The sequence below is a fragment of the Hylobates moloch genome, unplaced genomic scaffold (genome assembly GCF_009828535.3).
Source record: "Hylobates moloch isolate HMO894 unplaced genomic scaffold, HMol_V3 SCAFFOLD_2, whole genome shotgun sequence".
Taxonomy (NCBI): Eukaryota; Metazoa; Chordata; class Mammalia; order Primates; family Hylobatidae; genus Hylobates; species Hylobates moloch.
The window spans coordinates 162,886,891-162,907,254 of NW_026652277.1; the positions used below are offsets into that span (position 1 = coordinate 162,886,891).

Below are 20,364 nucleotides of genomic sequence, written 5' to 3' on the forward strand. Positions count from 1 at the left end.
TTGCTCAGCAATTCTCCTTCCTGCTGCCATGTGAAGAAGGACATGTTTGCTTCTCCTTCTGCCATGATTGTAAGTTTCCTGAGGCCTCCCTAGCCCTGCAGAACTGTAAGTCAATTAAACCTCTTCTATAAATTACCCAGTCTTGGGTATGTCTTTATTAGCAGTGTGAGAACAGACTAATACAACATCAGATGCATTTTTTGCATCTACTCATATAATTTTTCTCTTTTAATTTCTTTTTTTTTTTTTTTTTTTGAGATGGAGTCTTGCTCTGTCGCCCAGGCTGGAGTGCAGTGGCGCAATCTCGGCTCACTGCAAGCTCCGCCTCCCGGGTTCACGCCATTCTCCTGCCTCAGCATCTCCGAGTAGCTGGGGCTACAGGCGCCTGCCACCACGCCCGGCTAATTTTTTGTATTTTTAGTAGAGACAGGGTTTCACCCTGGTCCTGATCTCCTGACCTCGTGATCCGCCCGCCTCGGCCTCCCAAAGTGCTGGGATTACAAGCGTGAGCCACCACGCCCGGCCTCTTAATTTCTTAATGTGAATTATATCAATGGATTTTTCTAATGTCAAAGCAATTCTACATTCCTACATTAAGTCCAACTGGCTCATGATCTATATGTGTATGTATGTATGTTTCATCTGTCTTTTCTGCTGATTCTCATTCATGGTATATGACTTCCTCATCAGCTTAATTATTTTTTACTATGTAATATGTAATACTCATTTCGGTAGGGAGAATAATGCCCTCCCCACAAGATGTCCACATCCTAATCTGCATGAATGGCAAAAGAGAATTTGCAGATGTAATTAAACTCAGGGTCTTGAGTTGCAGAGATTATCCTGGATTACCTGTGTGAACCCAATGTAATCACATAAGTAAGTCTTTATAAATGAAAGAGGGAGGCAGGAGATGTGAGAGAAAGAAGTGTGACTAGGGAAGTTATGGCAGAGAGACTTGATGTGAGAAGGACTTGAGCCATCCTTACTGGCTTTAAAGATTCACTAAGGGACCACTAGCCAAGCAATGCAAGCAGCTCTTAGAAACTGGAAAAGGGCAAGGTAGTGGACTCTGCCCTAGAAGCCCCTGTCAGAAGAAAAGCAGCCCTGATGACATCTGGATTTTAGTCCAATGAGACAAGTATGGACTCCTGACTTCAAGAGCTGTAAGATAATAGGCCAGGCGCAGCAGCTCATGCCTGTAATTCCAGTACTTTGGGAGGCCGAGGCAGGTGGATCACCTTAGGTCAGGAGTTTGAGACCAGCCTGGCCAACATGGTGAAACCCTGTCTCCACTAAAAATACAAAAAAAATTAGCTGGGCATGGTGACGGGCGCCTGTAATCCCAGCTAATCGGGAGGCTGAGGCAGGACAATCACTTGAACCTGGGAAGCAGAGGTTGCAGTGAGCCGAGATCACGCAACCCTTCAGCCTGGGTGACAAGAGTGAAACTCTGTTTCAAAAAAAAAAAAAGGCAAAAAAGCTGTAAGATAATAAATGTGTGTTATTTTAAGTCACGAAGTTTATGGTAAGTTGTTACAGCAACAATGGGAAATTAATACACTCATTATCCTTGAGAGTTTATTTGCAGGATTTCCTTATAGCCTTAGGTGAAGGAGCAGTCCTGCAGAGAGGTCTTGCATTGAATTATCCTAGGTGCCTATGGGCACTATTCTGAGAACACTTTAAACTACATTTAGGGCTTAAGGTAATGCACTTTCTTTTTTTTTCGAGACAGGGTCTCGCTCTGCACCCAAGCTGAGTGTGGTGGTGCAATCTCAGCTTACTGCCGCCTCCACCCGCTGGTCTCAAGCTGTCCTTCCACCTCAGCCTCCCCAGCAGCTGGGACCACAGATGGGGGCCACGAAGCCCAGCTATTTTTTGTATTTTTTATGGAGATGAGGTCCCCCTGTGTTGCCCAGGCTAATCTTGAACTCTGGGGCTCAAGTGATTCTCCTGTTTGGCCTTCCAAAGTACTGGGATTACATGCATGAGCCACCACACCTGGCCAGGTAATATACTTTTGAGCTGCAAATCCATGCAGAGGCTAGGTTGTGTTACACTTCTCAGCACTGTCCCGTCTTTGCTCTCTTTAGACAAACGAATTTTTCTCAGAGTCCCCTAGGGTAGAGAAAGGAATGAATTTACTTCTGTTTTTGCCCTAATCCTGGGCTGTAGCCCTTTGAGGGGGCCAGCTTGATATGAAGAGACTCCTAAATCAGCCTTCCCAACATGCATTCCCCCAGGGTTTGACTCTTGCCCCCTTTACCCCAGGAGACTATCAAAACCCAAAGTTCAAGTTTGTCTAAAATGCTCTCGAGGAAAAATCAGTTTCAAGTTCTACTTTGTCCTGCTTTTAGTGATTTCAAAGTTTTTAAGATTTCTTTCCTTCCTTTCTTCCTTCCTCCCTCCCTCCCTTTCTTCCTGGCTTCCTTCCTCTCTCTCTCTTTTTCTTTTTTTTGGAGTTTCGTTCTTCTTGCCCAGGCTGGAGTGCAGTGGCGTGATCTCCGTTCACTGCAACCTCTGCCTCCTGGGTTTAAGCGATTCTCCTGCCTCAGCCTCCCAAGTAGCTGGGACTACAGGTGTGAACCACCACTCCTGGCTAATTTATGTATTTTTAGTAGAGACGGGTTTTCACCATGTTGTTCAAGCTGGTCACGAACTCCTGACCTCAGGTGATCCACCCACTTCAGCCTCCCAAAGTACTGGGATTACAGGCATGAGCCAATCACCTGGCCTTTATTCTTTCTTTCTGTTTTTGTTTTAGAGATGAAGTCTTTCTCTGTCACCCATGCTGGAGTACACTGATGTGATCAGAGCTCACAGCACCTCGAACTCCTGGGCTTCAGTGATCCTCCTGCCTGGGACTCCCAGAGCACTGGGATTATGGGTGGGAGCCACCTTGCCTGGCCAGATTTTTTTCCTTTTAGCCAGCATTTGTTGTTTTTCTCAGTAATGGGGCTGGTCTGAATAACCTAGTCCACCACATTCCAGGAAATCTATTGAAAATTTTATATTCCAAATCTGTCAGTTCCACCAGCTGAACTTTTTGCTGGTCTGATTCTGCTGTCTTTTGCTTCTGTTGGCTTTTACTCATGATGCTTTGTTTTCCTGTTAAATGGTTAATTGTAATCTTATTTGCTTTCCTTCTTTTTTTTTTTTTTTTTTTTGAGATGGAGTCTCACTCTGTTGCCCAGGCTGACGTGCAGTGGTGCGATCTCAGCTCAATGCAACTTCCACCTCCCAGGTTCAAGTGATTCTCTTGCCTCAGCCTCCCAAGTAGCTGGGATTACAGGCGTGCGTCACCATGCCCAGTTAATTTTTGTATTTTTAGTAGGGACGGGGTTTTGCCACGATGGTCAGGCTGGTCTCGAACTCCTGACCTCAGGTAATCTGCCCACCTTTGCCTCCCAAAGTGCTGGGATTACAGGCATGAGCTACTGTGCCCCATCTAAAGGTGCTTTCCTCTGAATTTGCAGATCCTCTGTCAATTGCCTGGAGGCATGCCAACCCAGTACCAAATGACTTTCTTTGCTTGAGGTTTTTCGTGTCACCCAAGAATTATGAATTGGACCATAAACTTGCATGAGGTATGACTTGTGGTTCAGAGGAATTTTTTTCCCCTCTCTCTTCATTAGTTCCAATGTTGAGACAGGCACATTTCTTTGCTGCTCCCCACCCACACCTACAGACAAGCTTTGTGTATTGTCCTCCATAAGTTGGTCATCTCATGTCCTGTATACTTGTCTTCCATGGCTATCAGAATCAAAGCTTGGTGACATCAGGGACTGGTAGATGTTCACAGTATTCTGCCATTTCAGGTCTTCCTTATTTCTCTGGATTCCTGCTTCCACTTGCTTGGCCTTTGAGGATTCTTTTTAATTTCTATCAAATGAAAGATGAATTTAAAGAGAAAATTTGGCCAGGCATGGTGGTGAACATCTGTAATCCCAGCACTTCCAGAGGTCAAGGTGGGAGCATTGCTTGAGCCTAGGAGTTTGAGGCTATAGTGAGGTATGATCATGCCACTACATTCCAGCCTGTTTGATAGAGTCAGACCATGTCTCTAACAAAAGAGAAAATGTGGCCAAGCGCAGTGGCTCACGTGTAATCTCAGCACTTTGGGAGGCCAAGGAGGGAGAACTGCTTGAGCCCAGGAGTTTGGGACCAGCTTGAGCAACATAGTGCGACCTTGTCTCTACCAAAAAAAAAAAAAAAATTAGCCAGGTGTAGTGGCACAAACCTGTAGTCCCAGCTACTCAGGAGGCTAAGGCAGGAGGATTGCTTGATCCCAGGAGGTCATGGCTGCAGTAAGCCATGATCACATCACTGCACTCCAACTGGGTGACAGGGCAAGACCCTGTCTCAAAGCAAAATAAAACTCAATGAGATGCCCCTTCTCATCCACTAGGATGGACATGAAAGAAAAAAAAAAAAAGCCAAACAAACAAAACAGAAAAAGTACAAAAAAAAGTAAGTATTTTAATTAGTATTGATAGTTAGACAACACAAGTATTTAGGAACTCTGGTCTGCCATTCTTCCAGAAATCTATCATTTTAAGGTGTCAACTGTCCCCGGGAGTTAAGAGGGCCATGATTGTAGATCCTAAAGACTATGCAGGGTGTCCTGACCCCGCAGATAAGATTAGGTTCCATTTCACCATCATTTTGTGCTTCAAATGCTAATTTTTTCAATGTCTACACTCAATTCTCTTTTATAACTCTTCGTGATTACTAATCCATTCTTCTCTACAAATCTTTTAAAATAAATCAAAACAAAAATGGCAAGGTGGTAAGACGTATGCTTTTTTTTTTTTTTTTTTTTTTTTTTTTGATGAGTCACTCTTGTTGCCCAGGCTGGAATGGAGTGCAGTGCAGTGGCGCCATCTCTTCTCACTGCAACCTCTGCCTCCCAGGTTCAAGCAGTTCTCCTGCCTCAGCCTCCCAAATAGCTGAGATTCCAGGTGCCCACCACCAGACCTGGCTTATTTTTTGTATTTTTAGTAGAGATGGGGTTTCACTATGTTGGCCAGGCTGGTCTCGAACTCCTGACCTTGTGATCTGCCCACCTTGGCCTCCGAAAGAGCTGGGATTACAGGCGTGAGCCATGGCGCCTGGTCTCAAACCATTTTTAAAATGATGCCTGCCAAGGTCCAAACAATTTAACAAGTACTTATGTCCTAGCAACTTAGTAACCACTTGAAAAAAGTAATACACGTAAACAGAAGAAAATAATTTTTTTTCTTTTCTTTTTTTTTTTTTTGAGACAGAGTCTCTCTGTGTCGCCCAGGCTGGAGTGGAGTGGTGCCATCTCAGCTCACTGCAACCTCCACCTCCCGGGTTCCAGCGATTCTCCTGCCTCAGCCTCCCCAGTAGCTGGGACTACAGGCACGTGCCACCACGTCTGGCTAATTTGTGTGTGTGTGTGTTTTTTTGTTTTTGTTTTTTTGTAGAGACAGGGTTTCACCATATCGGCCAGCCTGGTCTTGAACTCCTGACCTCATGATCCTCCTGCCTCAGCCTCCCAAAGTGCTGGGATTACAGGCATTAGCCACTGCATCTGGTCTATTTTTTTCATTTTTAAATAAGCACAATGACCTAACAATGGAGTGTGTATGCCTGTCCAGCACTTCACAACTCTCAAAGCCTTGAAATCAGATTGAACAATTCTACTCTTTTTTCTGCACACATCAATTTTCACTCAGTAGTTCCCTTTTATCCCAACAACTGTCAGAAACCCAACTTCACAAAGAAGGGAACATAGTACAATCTGATGTTGAAATTGTGAATTCCCTTGAGCTAGTAGTTCCTGTGGTGTCTGAAGCATTGGTATGTTTCCCTGGACATCTTCTCTGTTCCTTCTATGGTTCATTCGTTTGAATTTGTTGCTGTGCCTCAGGACACACTGGAGCATAGTTTAGCAACTATGCTCTTAATCCTTTAGCCCTTTTAACTACTATTTTCTCTTTCTCTTCTCTACAACTTTTTTTTAAATCTCCTCTCTATAACTCTTGAAAAAAGTTTAAGGCTGGGTGTGGTGGCTCACGCCTGTAATTCTAGCACTTTGGGAGGCCGAGGTGGACGGATCACGAGGTCAGGAAATCGAGACCATCCTGGCTAACAGGATGAAACCCCATCTCTACTAAAAATACAAAAAATCAGCCGGGTGTGGTGGCAGGAGCCTGTAGTCCCAGCTACTCGGGAGGCTGAGGCAGGAGAATGGTGTGAACCTGGGAGGCGGAGCTTGCAGTGAGCAGACATCGCGCCACTGCACTCCAGCCTGGGCGACTGAGTGAGACTCTGTCTAAAAAAAAGAAAAAAAAGTTTAAATCACTCTCATCCCAAAGCAATTTGATTTCCCCTATCATTACGCTGATGCTGTTATCACTAAAGTCACCAATGAAGCCCCTTTACTAAATCTAATGCAACCTCCTAAACCTTAAACCATAGGTAGTTTAAGGCAACAGCTGATACTTTTGACTGCCATGACCTTATACCATGCAACCAAGATGGCTTTATTTCCTTTAAGGTACAAATACCATTATTCTTAGCCTCCACTTTACTTGCCTGCAAAACTTTGTCTTTCACTGTGCCAGACTAACAGAATGGCAAGAATTCTAGTAGTTCCCCAGCCAAATACTAGACTACAGGGTTCAGGTTACCTCTGAACAATGGGAGAGCCTTTGACTGTCTTCCCTTTGCCAAGTCAAGACACTACAATCCTCTCTAGGCTCAGAAACAGGTGAAAATCTATTTTATCCTCATGCCAAAATTTTATCCCAACTTCAAGTTGACTTAATTATTTTGTCTGAAATGCAGACACGGTTTAAATTTTTTACAGTGCAGTGGAACAATGCTTCATATTATTGATCTTTATTTCAGAATAAAATTGTAAGTTTACCCTTATAAACAAAAATAGCTCCCCTCCACACACACACACACACACACACACACACACACACACACACAGGGAAGAGTAATTTACTCTCAAAAAGAAATCCAGGCCAGGTGTGGTCACTTATGGCTGTAATCACAGCACTCTGGGAGGCTAAGGTAGGATCACTTGAGCCCGGGAGTTTGAGATCAGCCTGTGCAACATGGCAAGACTCCTGTCTCTACAACAATTTTAAAAAATTAGCCAGGTGTGGTGGCCTGCACCTGTAATCTCAGCTACTTACAGCTGGGAGGCTGAGGTACAAGAATCGCTTGAGCCCAGGAGGCAGAGGTTATAGGGAACTAAGATCAGGCCACAGCACTCCAGCCTGGGCCACAGAATAAGACTCTGTCTCAAATAATAATAATAACGATCAAAGCTACTTTAGATTATTTGTTTCCCAGGTACTTTTTTTGTATTTTTAGTACAGATGGGTTTTCACCATGTTGGCCAGGCTGGTCTCGAACTCCTAACCTCAGGTGATCCACCTGCCTCGGTCTCCCAAAGTGCTGGGATTACATGCGAGAGCCACCACACCCGGCCTCAAAGCAGTGACTTCTGATTGTTGAGAACCTGGCATGCACAGAACTGAGTGCAGTACTTTCTCAAGCCACAGTAAATGCTCCTTTAGATGGAGTGATCAGGAGACCTCTTTCAGGAAGAGTGAAGGAGGAGGAGTCAGCTATGGAAAGGACAAGAGCAACAGCACCCTGTGTGAAGAGACAGTGAAAACACTGCTTGTTGTCAAGTAACAGAAAGGCCAGGGTGGCAGGAGGAGAGCCAGAGAGCAAGAGAAGGTGGTGTGAGCTGCGGCAGGCTGGGCTGGGCCTTCAGGCCATGGTGAGAGGTTATGATGATATCAGATGGGCAATAGCAAAGTATTTAAGGGATTTAAGTAAGGGAGTGACCTGATCTGATTTATCTAAGATAAACATCCCTCGGCTACTGTCTGGAAATGAACTGTAGGAAGACAAGCAAGGGACCAGTTAGGAGGCTACTGCAAGTGTCGGTAAAAGATCATCGTGGCTAGGCCTGAAGATGGGAGGCGGTGGAGAAATCTGTGACAGAATTTGAGATTTTGAAAGTAAATATAAAAGCACTTAGCGAGTTATCCCTGTTACCTTCTCAGTAGCCAGCCCCTATACTAAAGCTGCCAGTGAAGTAGAATGAAGGCTCTGAAACCTCAAAAAGGGCCTTACTTTCCCAGTTTCACGGGGCTCTGCGCACAGCTCTTAGGAAGTACCTTGATTCCAAAACTCTCCAAACGTACGATCCTGCCCTCATGTTCCTCTCTTCCTTTGAGTGAATTCGGGAGTGATTGTTGAAAAATGACTTTCAACAAGAGGACAGCAGTGTTCGGGGTTCCACGATACATCCCTATCTTTTAACATCAATAAATATTTTTAAATTGGTACCTTATTTTGCGCTGCACGAGAGAAAAGGCTTTTTACTAGCAGCATCTCCTAATTCATCTAAGAAATACTGTATTTACCGTTACTCCAAGTATCCTAGGGCAAAATTCCTTTAGAACAATTCATCTTCCGAAACAGACGGGTTCCCTTTTCACCTATTGAAGTGTTGTGCATTCTAGGGTCCCCTTCCCGCCTTGCAGACAAATGCACTCATTGTGCCACTCCAGTCCCTGGATTCTATGCAGCGGGCATCTCCTGCAAGGAGCTGCTGCATGCCTGCTTCCCTCGCCGCCTGTCCCAACCCGTATCCAAGACTTTGGTTTCTAATGTTCCCTCCCTGTGCAGTTAAAACAATTGAGTTCAGTTACTAAATAGATTACCAGGAACTTTTTCTTGGCGGGGGCTGCGGATGTTTAGGGCACTGTCGAGTAAAGTTCTGAAAAGCAACTAACCCCTGCCGCTTGTGCAAAAGGACCAATCCACCGGGAAACAAGCGAAACGCGCACATTTCCTAAACTTGCCGCTTCTTGGGCACGTTTAGGCTCTTCTTAGAGCCGCGCTTTGGAGCTGCCTCCTACTGCTGTACAAACCCGCCGTGGCGTTCCCCAAGATGCCGCAGCGCTCGCTCCCGCGTCCGCGGGGCGCGGGGAGGGGGCGAGGCGCGGGCGGCCCCGGGGCCAAGGCGAGCGCAGCTGAGCCCAGCCGGGCCTCCGAGCGGTGACGCTCTGGCCCCAGCGCGCTCGATGGTTTCCGCGCGGCCGCGGGGCCCGCACGGTCCAGTCGCCAGGGGGCGCGCTGGCCGGCGCCGCGGATCCCCGAGCTGCGCGGCCCGACTCGAGTCCGCCATATTGGATGCCGCAGCCGCTGCTGCCAGCGCTTCCTCCTCTGTCTTCGCCGAGCGGGGCTGGTTCCTGCGGCCCGAGCGGCGGGGAGGTGAAACAGGAGCCCGTCGGAGGAAGGGAAAGAAAGGGGTGGAGAGTGTAGGGGACGGGGCTAGAGGGAGGGGGACCGAAACGCAGCGGGGCGGAGAACAGAAGGCGCCGCGGCCCAGCCCCTCCCCCGCCCGCCGCCGACCCGCCCCGGCAGCGCCTCTGTTCCCTAGAACGGCGCTCCCCCCCGCCCTAGCGGCCATGCCGGGGCCGTGCTGCCGCTGAGGGAGCCCTTCCCCGCCAGCGCGTGCCCTTCCACTCCGCCCCGAGGTCGCAGCGGCCCGCTCTCCCGCCAGCGCCCCCTCCTCGCGGCCACGCAGCAGCCCGCGTCTCGCTCTCCCCACCCAGTGCAGTGGCCGCCGCCTCTTCCGCCGCCGGGCTCGGGGCCTCCGCAGCGACAACATGGAGGCCGTGAAGACCTTCAATAGCGAGGTTGGTACGGCAGCCGGGTTCCCCTGCCCCTGCCCGCACCGCCCCCACCCCTGGTCGAGGCCGGGGCTCGGAGGGTGGGCGCGGGCCAGCGGGTTTTTTAAGGGTGGGGTGACCGGTGGCCTAGCAGTGCCCGTGGGGGAGGGGTGTTTCTCCTCTGGGTGCCCCTCCCCCGGGTCCGGGAGGAGGGTTGGGGGAGGGCCGCCCTGGGGCGGAGGGAGGTTCTGGCGTCTCCGGCGCCCTATGGAATGGCTGCGGGCTTGGAGGGAAAGACCCGGTTGGGCCCTCCCCCGGAGACTCCCGACGGGTCTCTCGAGGTCAGTTCCGCCGAGGCCTGTCCCGCCCACCTCCTTCCTGGGCCTTTGAGGATTTAAGTGGACGCTGGACATCACTCTCCAGACCTTCCCGGGTCCTCACTGAGGCTAACACCAATTGAGGGTGGTGGGGGAAATGAACCTACGGGGTGTTGATCTGTGGTCACGTTACACGTAGTGTTTATAATTGAGGCGTTGTTGACTAGGTAATTTGCCAGCTAGGGACTTCAGCTAATTGGATTGTTAGTAGGCAGACAAAGGTTATTCTGCGATATCTTCTATTTTTACTCTCTGCTCTTCTAATCCATCACGACATAAAGACAAATGGTAGGGAGAGATCTGTGCATCGAGAGATGGAAGATTCGGGGGGAAACATTTCTCGCTGGCTCATTCACGTGTCAAACGAGATTTTAAAAAGCAGATTCCATTTTCACTGTGTAGTTGAATTTACTAGTCTGGAAGAAGACAGGTTTTATTGTATTTAATTTCTTTTTAAACTCCGACTTCAATAGGCCTTAATGTAAACATCAAACATAGCAAGTACACATCTGCACAGTCAGCATTAGTATCCCTACCCGTACGCCTTAGAAAGTGTAATTATGGCCGGGAACAGTGGCTCACGCCTGTAATCCCAGCACTTGACGTCACGAGGTCAGGAGTTCAAGACCAGCCTGGCCAACATGGTGAAACCCTGTTTCTACTAAAAATACAAAAAATTAGCTGGGCGTAGTGGCAGGCACCTGTAATCCCAGCTACTCAGGAGGCTGAGGTTGCAGTCAGCCGAGATCGGCGCCACTGCAATCCAGCCCGGTGACAGTGAGACTGTCTCCAAAAAGAAAAAGTGTAATTATGCTGGTAACTAAATTAGCATAAATTTTATGAACTCTTGAAGTGCTAATACTTTATTCAGTACTATGATTGTTAGAGTATCTTTAATATTTACGTCTTAAAATACGAGGCTTTTTGCTGTGACGGCCCAAATAGGACAGTACTTTTAAATGCCGTTGCATAATTTATCTTGTTTTAATTTCTTTAAAAAGAAAAACAGTATTTGAGAGTCTTAGCCAAGAGGCTAAACGGTAGATTATATTTGGGCTATTTTGAATAGCGGTGATATATAACTTTTTTTGGAAAGCATTTTTTTAATACTACATTTTTTATTTTTAACATTGATAAATTAGAGCAATAGACTTGGGAATCTTCTTCTTTTTCTTCTTCTTTTTTTTTTTTTTTTTTTTTTTGAGACAGAGCTTCGCTTTTGTTACCCAGGCTGGAGTGGCAGCATCTCAGCTCACTGTAGCCTCCACCTCCCGGTTTCAAGCGATTCTCCTGTCTCAGCCTCCTGACTAGCTGGGATTACGGGCGCGCATCACCACGCCCGGCTAATTTTTGTATTTTTAGTAGAGACGGGGTTTCACCATGTTGGCCAGGCTGTTCTCAAACTCCTGACCTCAAGTGATCCGCCCGCGTTGGCCTCCCAAAGTGCTGAGATTATGGGCGTGAGCCACTGCGCCTGGTGTTTCATTTTTTTTCATAGCTATCTTTTTTTGAGGAGTGTCATTCTGTCACCCAGGCTGGAGTGCAGTGGTGTGATCTTGGCTCACTGCATCCTTTGCCTCCCGAGTCCAAGGGGTCCTCTTCTCACCTCAGCCCCCCAAGTAGCTGAGATTACAGGCCAGAGTCACCACGCCCGCCACTTTTATTTTTTATAGAGAGGAGGTCTTGTTATGTTGCCCAGGCTGGTCTTGAACTCCTTTCACCTTGGCATCCCAAGTGCTGGGATGACAGATGTAAGCCACCATGCCTGGGGTGTTGTGTTTTTGTTTTTTGTTTTTTTTTTTTGCCCTCATTGGATTTAATTCCCCCTGCCACCCCCCTCCCCACACACAGTTTGATGGGTGTCTGTCTTTGGGGGGGTTCCTAAAAATGTGGTCCTCCCCCTCAAAGGGCCATCCAAGACATTTTTTTTTTTTTTGAGACGGAGTTTTGCTCTTGTTGCCCAGGCTGGAGTGCAATGGCGAGATCTTGGCTCAATGCAACCTCCACCTCCTGGGTTCAGGCGATTCTCCTGCTTCAGCCTCCAGAGTAGCTGGGATTACAGGCACCCACCGCCACGCCCAGCTAATTTTTTGTATTTTTAGTAGAGATGGGGTTTCATCATGTTGGCCAGACTGGTCTCGAACTCCTGTCCTCAGGTGATCCACCCGCCTCGGCCTCCCAAAGTGCTGGGATTACAGGCATGAGCCACTGCGCCTGGCCCATCCATGACGTTTTAAACAGTAGCTCCCAAATATTAGATGTAAACAAGTGGTTAGTGCACTGTGGTTGGTCACAGTAGGGAAAAAATGTTAATTCTAGTTTTTCGTTTTAATATTAATTAAGGATAAGGGGGCCTAACATTTACATGTTTAGAGAGGTATTTCACCTGTTTTCTCATTTTACAGGAACTTGAGGTTTGTGGTAGTCCCATTTTAGTGTATGTAGCACTCCCTCATTTCCCCTTATGGATTTCAAAGAACTTAAGTCTTGTAACTTCCTTATTTATTTATATGCTCTAACTTCACCATATTTCAAAGTAGGGTTAGCTTAAAAATAGCAGTACAGAATCAGAGAGTTGAGGAAGGGAAATATATTTGAAGAAGATTCAGAAAAATACTTTTTTTCTGTTTAAACACAAAACAATACATAATACTGTTTTTTATTTTGAATGCAGTTTCTGTGAATGTTGTAATATTTGCTGATGTGTAGTAAACATTGTTATTGCAAATAAGTATGTACTGAGAAGTAGTTCAATAATGATTGTTTTCCATTAAATTATGTGTTACAAATTACAAAAATTAAAAAGGAATTCTAGTTGCAGGATTAGGAGAAAAGGGTGTTTTCGATGCTCATAGTCAGTTTGGCTTTTAAAGGTGTTTATCTTTGGGCTTAATCCATCACAACTTTCTCTGCTAAATTTAAAGATATCTTTGAAACATTGAATTGTCAATTCCATTTGCTTTGTAAGGAATCAAAATTTAGCTCTACGAATAATCAGGAATGTTTGTCAACAAAATATTTTGATACTTCACCTTAAAATATTTAAAATAGGCTGGGCTCGATGGGTCATGCCTGTAATCCCATCCCTTTGGGAGGCCAAGGCGGGCAGATGACTTGAGCTCAGGAGTTCCACGCTAGCCTGGCCAGCATGGCGAAACCCCCATCTCTACAAAACAACAACAACAACACAAATTAGCTGGTCACGGTGGCACGTGCCTGTAGTCCCAACTTGGGTGAAGGGGTGTAAAGGAGGGGGCAGATGCTGAGGTGGGAGGATCTCGTGACCCAGGAAGGTGGAGGCTGCAGTGAGCTGCACCACTACACTCTGGCCCGGGCAACAGTGCCACCCTGAATCAGAAAAATTGAGACAGGTACTCGCTGTTGACAGGTCACCACACCAGGCTAATTGTTTGTTTTGTTTTGTAGAGATGGGGTTTTGCCATGTTGCCCTGGCTGGTCTTGAACTCCTGAGCTCAGGTGATCTGCCCACCTCCCCTCCCAGAGTGCTGGGATTACAGGCCTAAGCCATGGTGCCTGCCCCAAATTAAATGTTTAAAATACAAAATACTTACCTTTTATGGCTTCCTAAGGCTCAGGTTTTTCCAGACTGAATTTTATCACCCCCATCTTTTAATTTTGTGGAGATCATTGGTTTGAAAACCAGGAAGATGCCAGAGACTTTAGGAATATAGATTTTTGTGAATTGTGTGTGTGTGTCTGTAGTCCTAGCTACTTGGGAGGCTGAGGCGGGAGGATCTGTTGCGCCCAGGAGTTCGAGGCTATAGAGTGCAATTACTGCACCTGTGAATAGCCACTGCACTCTAGCCTGGGCAACAGTGTGAGACTGCTTAAAAAAAAACAAACAAAAAAACACCCAATAATATAGATTTTTAATCTGCAGACTGTGGATGAGTTTCAGCTATGAAAATCCCAGACTTTATGCAAGATATGTATGCGTTGTTTTTGTCATGTCTACCCTCCCTGCCATAATTTCTCAAAGGAGTTGACCTTTCACTTCTGTGTTAAAAAATTACTATGTCAGAAGATCCTTTAATTGTGCAGGAATTATGTGGTAAATTTCTCTTCTCACGAGTTAAATGAGATTTAGGCTCAATGATTTATTTTTTAAGTGCCCCGTGCTAATTTTGTGGGAGAAAAATAATTTCTATTTAAACGTCATCACTGTGATGAAAGTTTAATCCCATGACAACTACTTTCAATTCTGAAATGATGAAAGACTTAAGTTCAGATTAGAATACAATATTTCCTCAGAGTCACTGGGTGAGCAGTTAACCATAAGAGAATTATGAGTGCAAGCTATTGCAGTTGCTGCTGCTCTAAGATGGTGGCACTTGTAACGATTTAGCATTTCTTCCTAGTGAAAAGGGTCGCAGATTGAACTGCCTAAATCTGTGGATTACTTTGGGACTGTATTGATTGCTGGAATGCAGCAGTTTTATGTGAGCTGCCTATCTCTACTCTGTACTTAAGAATGATCACTATATGGAGGGCATTCTGGTAGTATCTTGTTCTATTTTTGTTTGTTTCCTTTTTTGTTTCTTTGAAAAGGGGTCGTGAGACAGTGGTAGTGCATGACCCATTCTTTCCTTTAGTTCGAGAGGGCATTTTAAAATAGAGCAGATTGTTGTTATTGTTTAAGACTGAGTCTCTCTTGGCCAGGCTAGAGTGCAAGGACAGGATCATAGCTTACTGTAACCTCGAACTCCTGGGCTCAAGTGATCTTCCTGCTTCAGCCTCCTAAGTAACTAGGAATACAGGCATGTGCCACTATGCACATCTAACTTTTAAATTTTTTGTAGGGATGGGTGGGGAGTGTCAATATGTTGTCCAGGTTTTTCTTGAACTCCCGGCCTTAAATGATCCTGCTGTGTTGACCTCCCAAAGTACTGGGATTACAGGCGTGGGCCACTGCCCCTGGCCAGATTCTTTTAAATTTTAAAGTACTTAAACAAAAAACAAAAAACAAACGTAGTCCCTTTACCATTAATCACACTTCAAAAAAGTTAACAGTAAATCTTTATATAATAAAATACCAATCAGTGATCTATTTTTTTCGGGTCCTTTGTATAGCTAGTGTATTACAATGTAGCCTTTCCCCCATGATCTATTTCTCTTGCTGCTCTGAATAGGCTGAGTGGGAAGATGTAGGACCGGATATGTAGGTTTGAGATATGTCAGAAGAATAATTTCAGTTTAATTTCTGGATTTACCGTAGTTCATAAATTGAGAGGATTCTTTTACCTTTAATTATATTTAGGCTACCTAAATTCTTAGTATTTTTTGTCTTTGGATCCTTTCGGATAGATTAAACTGTTCCAGGATGCAGGCTTTCCAGAATCAATTTAATATCCACTACATTTTTCTGTTCTATAAAGTGAACTCGCATCTCCATTTTATTTTACTTCCAAATTTGTATCCAGGGTGGGTATTTTGTCTAACTACAGGACTTTTTATAATCTCACCAACATCTAGTAGTAGACCTGGGTTGGTAGAGAAAAGTGGAAAAGGTAAAGGGAATAATACAAACATGTGAAATTTGTTTTTAGTTTGTATATTTTTCCTTTGTCAGTGGTTCAGGATGGGGAATTTATGGGAAGCAGCTCTAAAACACTGCATTTGTCTTTTATTTTCATCTACCAGGGAATCTGTTTCTGCTTTTCCTTTCCTGTTATCATTTTCTAGAGGGAGTTCTGGTTAATTCTGTCAGTCAGGCTATATTTTTTTCTTTTTATCTTGTGAAAGTCCTTTAAAGATGTAGCATATTGGTGTTATAAAGGAAGGAAATTTTTCACTAACCCCTTTCTGCTCATATGAGAACCCAAGATCTAAGTATCTTGAGAACTATTGATATTTTGGGCTGGATACTTGTTTGCTTGGGGAGCAGTCCTATGCATTCCAGGATGTTTACAGCATCCCTGGCCTCTATGCATTAGATGCCACTAGCACCCTCCACAATTATGACAGCCAAAAATGTTTCCAGACATTATTAAATGTTTCTTTGGGGGCACAGTGACCCTGGTTCAGAATCACTAATTTAGGTCTCCTGTTAAACTGTCTTAAAACACTGTACTTTTTCTTCCAGTGATGATAGCAATTTTAAGTAATTTTAATAGTCTTTACCACTAGATAATAAGCTCTATGAGGACAGTGACTATATTTCCTTTGTTTCATGTCCTTGGTTCATAGCACAGTATCTTAATACACAGTATATATGTGAAGTAAAGATTTTTTTTTTTTTTTTTTTTTTTGTGACGGAGTCTCGCTCTGTCGCCCGGGCTGGAGTGCAGTGGCGCAATCTTGGCTCACTGCAAGCTCCGCCTCCCGGGTTCACGCCATTCTCCTGCCTCAGCCTTTCCTAGTAGCTGGGACTACAGGCGCCCGCCACCACGCCCGGCTAATTTTTTTGTATTTTTAGTAGAGACGGGGTTTCACCGTGGTCTCGATCTCCTGACCTCGTGATCCGCCTGCCTCGGCCTCCCAAAGTGCGGGGATTACAAGCGTGAGCCACCGCGCCCGGCCTTTTTTTTTTTTTTTTTTTTTTTTTTTTTTGAGGCTGGTTCCGGCCTTTTTTTTTTTTTGAGGCTGGGTCTTGCTCTGTCGTCCAGGCTCGAGGGCAGTGGTGCCATCAGGGCTCACTGCAACCTCTGCCTCTCTGCCTCAAGCAATTCTCCCACCTCAGCCTCCTGAGTAGCTGGGACCACAGGCATGCACCTCCATGCCTGGGTAATTTTTGTGTTTTGAATAGAGATGGGGTCTTGCCATATTGCCCAGGCTAGTATAGAACTCCTGGTCTCAAGAGATCTGCCCATCTTGACCTCTCAAAGTGCTGGAATTACAGGCGTGTGCCACTGTGCCTGGCCGCTAAGTAAAGATTTCTTGAATGAATGGATGCAATCCTGGGTAGCTAAGTGACCTTGGCCAAGGTCGTTAACATTTCTGAACATCTGGTTATTACTTTGGGGAGGAGAGTTGGAGAGGGGACTAGTCCATTAAGATTTCAGTTAGGTTAAATCCATCATGAGTTTTATGTTGTCTAGTAATTAAGTTATTTTCAAGTCTGATTTTGCTGTTTTTCTGTTTGAAATGACATATAGAAGTTTTTTTCCTACGTTAAAAATAGAATACAAGGATAATTGAAACTGATAGTGGTTTTGAGAGACTGCATGATTTGAGAGTGTTAATCACACATCATTAAATATAAAAAAATTTTAGGCATGATTGAAATGCATGTTTTGTGGAGTTCAATTATTTCATTCTAGACTAGCATTTAATTTGTTATAGTAATTTTGATTAACATTTAGGGGACTTTATAGCCCCAGTGTCCTAAAGAGTTATATTCTGTGATCATTTGCTGCTTTTTTTTTTTGTGATGGAGTCTTGCTTCTTCGCCCAGGCTGGAGTGCAGAGGCGTGATCTCGGCTCACTGCAGCCTCCGCCTCCCGGGTTCAAGCAATTCTCCTGCCTCAGCCTCCCCAGTAGCCGGAATTACAGGCATGTACCAGCACACCCGGCTAATTTTTGTAATTTTAGTAGAGACGGGGTTTCACCATGTTGGCCAGGCTGATCTCGAACTCCGGACCTCAAGTGATCCGCCTGCCTCGGCCTCCCAAAGTGCTGGGATTACAGGTGTGAGCCACCGCGCCCTGTCCATTTGCTTCTTTTTCAGAAGGGGTATCGGTGGCTTAGAATTAGTGATAATGTTACTAGTTGTACATACAATTTCAGATATCTCTAAGGTCAGTTATGCTGTTTTGGGCAACTTCTAACTCATAATGGTGTGAAAGAATGTAATCAACCTTGACCTTGAACACTGGCTGAGCTCCTGAACTTTTAAGTGAGCTCATTTTGTCTGGTTTTGTGTTCTCAACATCTTTCTCTACTCCTCTCTCTCAGGATTGTGCCTCTACTCCTGCTTGTACAGACTGCTTTTCCAGCAGCATGGACACAAGAAGCATAGTAAGATGATGATAACCCACATAAGGCAGGCCTTTGGAATGTGTTAGGTTTCATTTGGTAGTGGAATAGTGTATTTGATTATATGGTTAGTACTTGGGAAGCAGAATGAAGTTTGTCACTTAGAATAGATTGGTAGTCTTAAAAGAGAGTGTCTAGGGAATAAGTTGAATTGTTTCACAAAAAAAAAACAGGTTAATTGGAGAAAAAAGTTTTGTGCTCAGTAGTGAACATAAGTCATAAAAACTTTTGTTGTGTTTACTTGTATTCTGCTCCATGTGATTTTGCAAAAGAAATAGAACTATTTGAGTGAATTGCAGGCCTCTTAGTAATAAAATACACCTTTTGAAGAATTTTTTTGAACTATGACAAATTATTGACATATATGCTATAGGAATAAAGACTAAATTGAATTTTTGATTTTCTAATTATAGAGGCAGCAGATTGTGGTAGAGGTACTATTGGTTATGAGAAATAAATGCTGATGAGAAATGTTTCTATAGTTTGTGATTTCTTACCTAAATGGATTCTGTCTCATATTTGATGGTAAACATGATGCATTTGCTTTTTCTGATTTTGATTTTATGCATTTGTTTTGTTTTTCTAATTTTGTTTTATAAGAGTTTCTGATACAGCCATCCTTTAAACTTAAGGAAGGCTATGTAAATGTATTAAAATACCTACTATAGGTCAGGAAAAATCTCAGTAACTTTGACATTTCTTTATTTAGTCAGAATGGGGACTAGGTTGCTCATGTTCTCTAAAGACAATTTTGACTATTAAGTTGATGTATGCCAAATTTGTTTTTAAAATAATTCTGCAACTTAATATAATTTATATAGATTGACTTGAAAGATGTAGGATTTCATTCTTTCATTAATTTGTTCATGCATGTAACTAATATTTAATGAACACGTATCGTGGCCTAGGGATTTTTTTCCGTCTCCTGGGATATAGTGGTAAACCAGACAAGCAAAAACCATGCCTTCTTGGAGCCTATGTTGTTGTGATACTTTTCCTTTTGTCTCATTAGCAGTTTGTGTATTGAACTTGCTGCAGGGCTGGGGAGGCTGTGCAGGCACTACTGACTCCAGCATTGCTTGTTTGCTGGGGACTGTGTTGGTTGCAGCCTAATCCGTTCTTAGCATTTTGCCTCTTAGAGTCCAGATTGCCTGTCCACTGTTCAAAATAGAGACTGAGCAGGTAGACTTAGTTAAATGATTTTTCAAACAGTGGGAAAATATGACTAGCTACATTAAGTTTTATACAAAATTGTCTGTTATATATGTTTTAAAATCTCCATTTGATATTTTGGAATCTTAACTATTTCTTATAAAATACAGCTTTAAGGATGTTTTCTTTTGTCAGTGAGAATCATTTGTCTCCACATGCATATGATTTTAAAAAGCAACTATTCTTAAGTGGAGACCAAACCTTATGAATTTAGAAGAATAAACTAATAACTATTTTCATTTTTAAAGCAAACTTTTAAGTACCCGAGAAATTTGATGTCCTTTTTATAAATATTTTCTGAATTTGATGTGATTCCTCAGGGTTCATTTGAGTAGCTTATCAGTGAAAGATGAAATAGTTTGCCATGTACTTTAGTGTGTAGAACTTGGGAAATAGAGATTTCTATACAGTGATCAATGTCTCAAAGGTGGACCAAATCCTAGTTAATGGCTTTCTTTGATCTAGCAATGTTTTTGATACCATAAAGTTTTATGGTTAAGAAAAAATAGACATAAGTGTTTGAGTTTGTTGAAATATTTTAAATATATAAGTAAAATCCTCTGGAGTAAAAAAATTTTTTTAAATCTTTTTTGCCCTTCAAGTGAGTTTTGAATGAGTAATTTTGTTTTTTACAAATCAAAACATGATGTAGCAAATGTCTACTTTTTGTAACAGCTGCTCACTATGATGAAAAAAATCTGTCTTACATATTTTTGAAGTACTTTTAATTTACCAAACATTTATTAGAAGTTAACCACTTTGCTGGGCACGGTGGCTCACGCCTGTAATCTCAGCACTTTGGGAGGCCGAGGTGGGTGGATCACGAGGTCAGGAGTTTGAGACCAGCCTGGCCAAATGTTGAAACCCTGTCTCTACTAAAAATATAAAAATTAGCCAGGCGTGGTGGCGTGCACCTGTAATCCCAGCTACTCAGGAGGCTGAGGCAGGAGAATCGCTTGAACTGGGGAGGGAGAGGTGGCAGTGAGCTGAGATTGCACCACTGCACTGCAGCCTGGGCAACAGAGCAAGACTCTGGCCGGGTGTGGGTGGGGGTTGGCAGGGGGGGAAGTTAACCACTTAATCAAAACATCTTATGTACA

The 20,364-nt window shown here is 44.1% G+C and overlaps 1 protein-coding gene across 14 annotated transcripts in view; it reads left to right on the top strand.

The window, feature by feature from the left end:
- Positions 1–9,153: 9,153 nt before the first annotated feature.
- SCAF8 (SR-related CTD associated factor 8) overlaps positions 9,154–20,364 on the top strand; it is a 231,812-nt gene continuing 220,601 nt past the window's right edge. For 5 of the 14 annotated variants that reach the window (XR_009212524.1, XR_009212523.1, XR_009212525.1 and 2 more), the window contains exons 1-3: positions 9,186–9,279; positions 9,624–9,707; positions 17,972–18,034. Coding sequence is in view for 6 of the 14 variants with exons in the window: in XM_058435618.1 (XP_058291601.1) it covers positions 9,199–9,279; positions 9,624–9,707; positions 17,972–18,034 (228 nt within the window). In the remaining 8 variants the exon portion in view is untranslated. Of the gene's footprint in view, positions 9,708–17,971; positions 18,035–20,364 lie in introns of all 14 variants that reach the window. The other 9 variants (XR_009212527.1, XR_009212528.1, XM_032161021.2 and 6 more) reach the window with 8 other exon arrangements.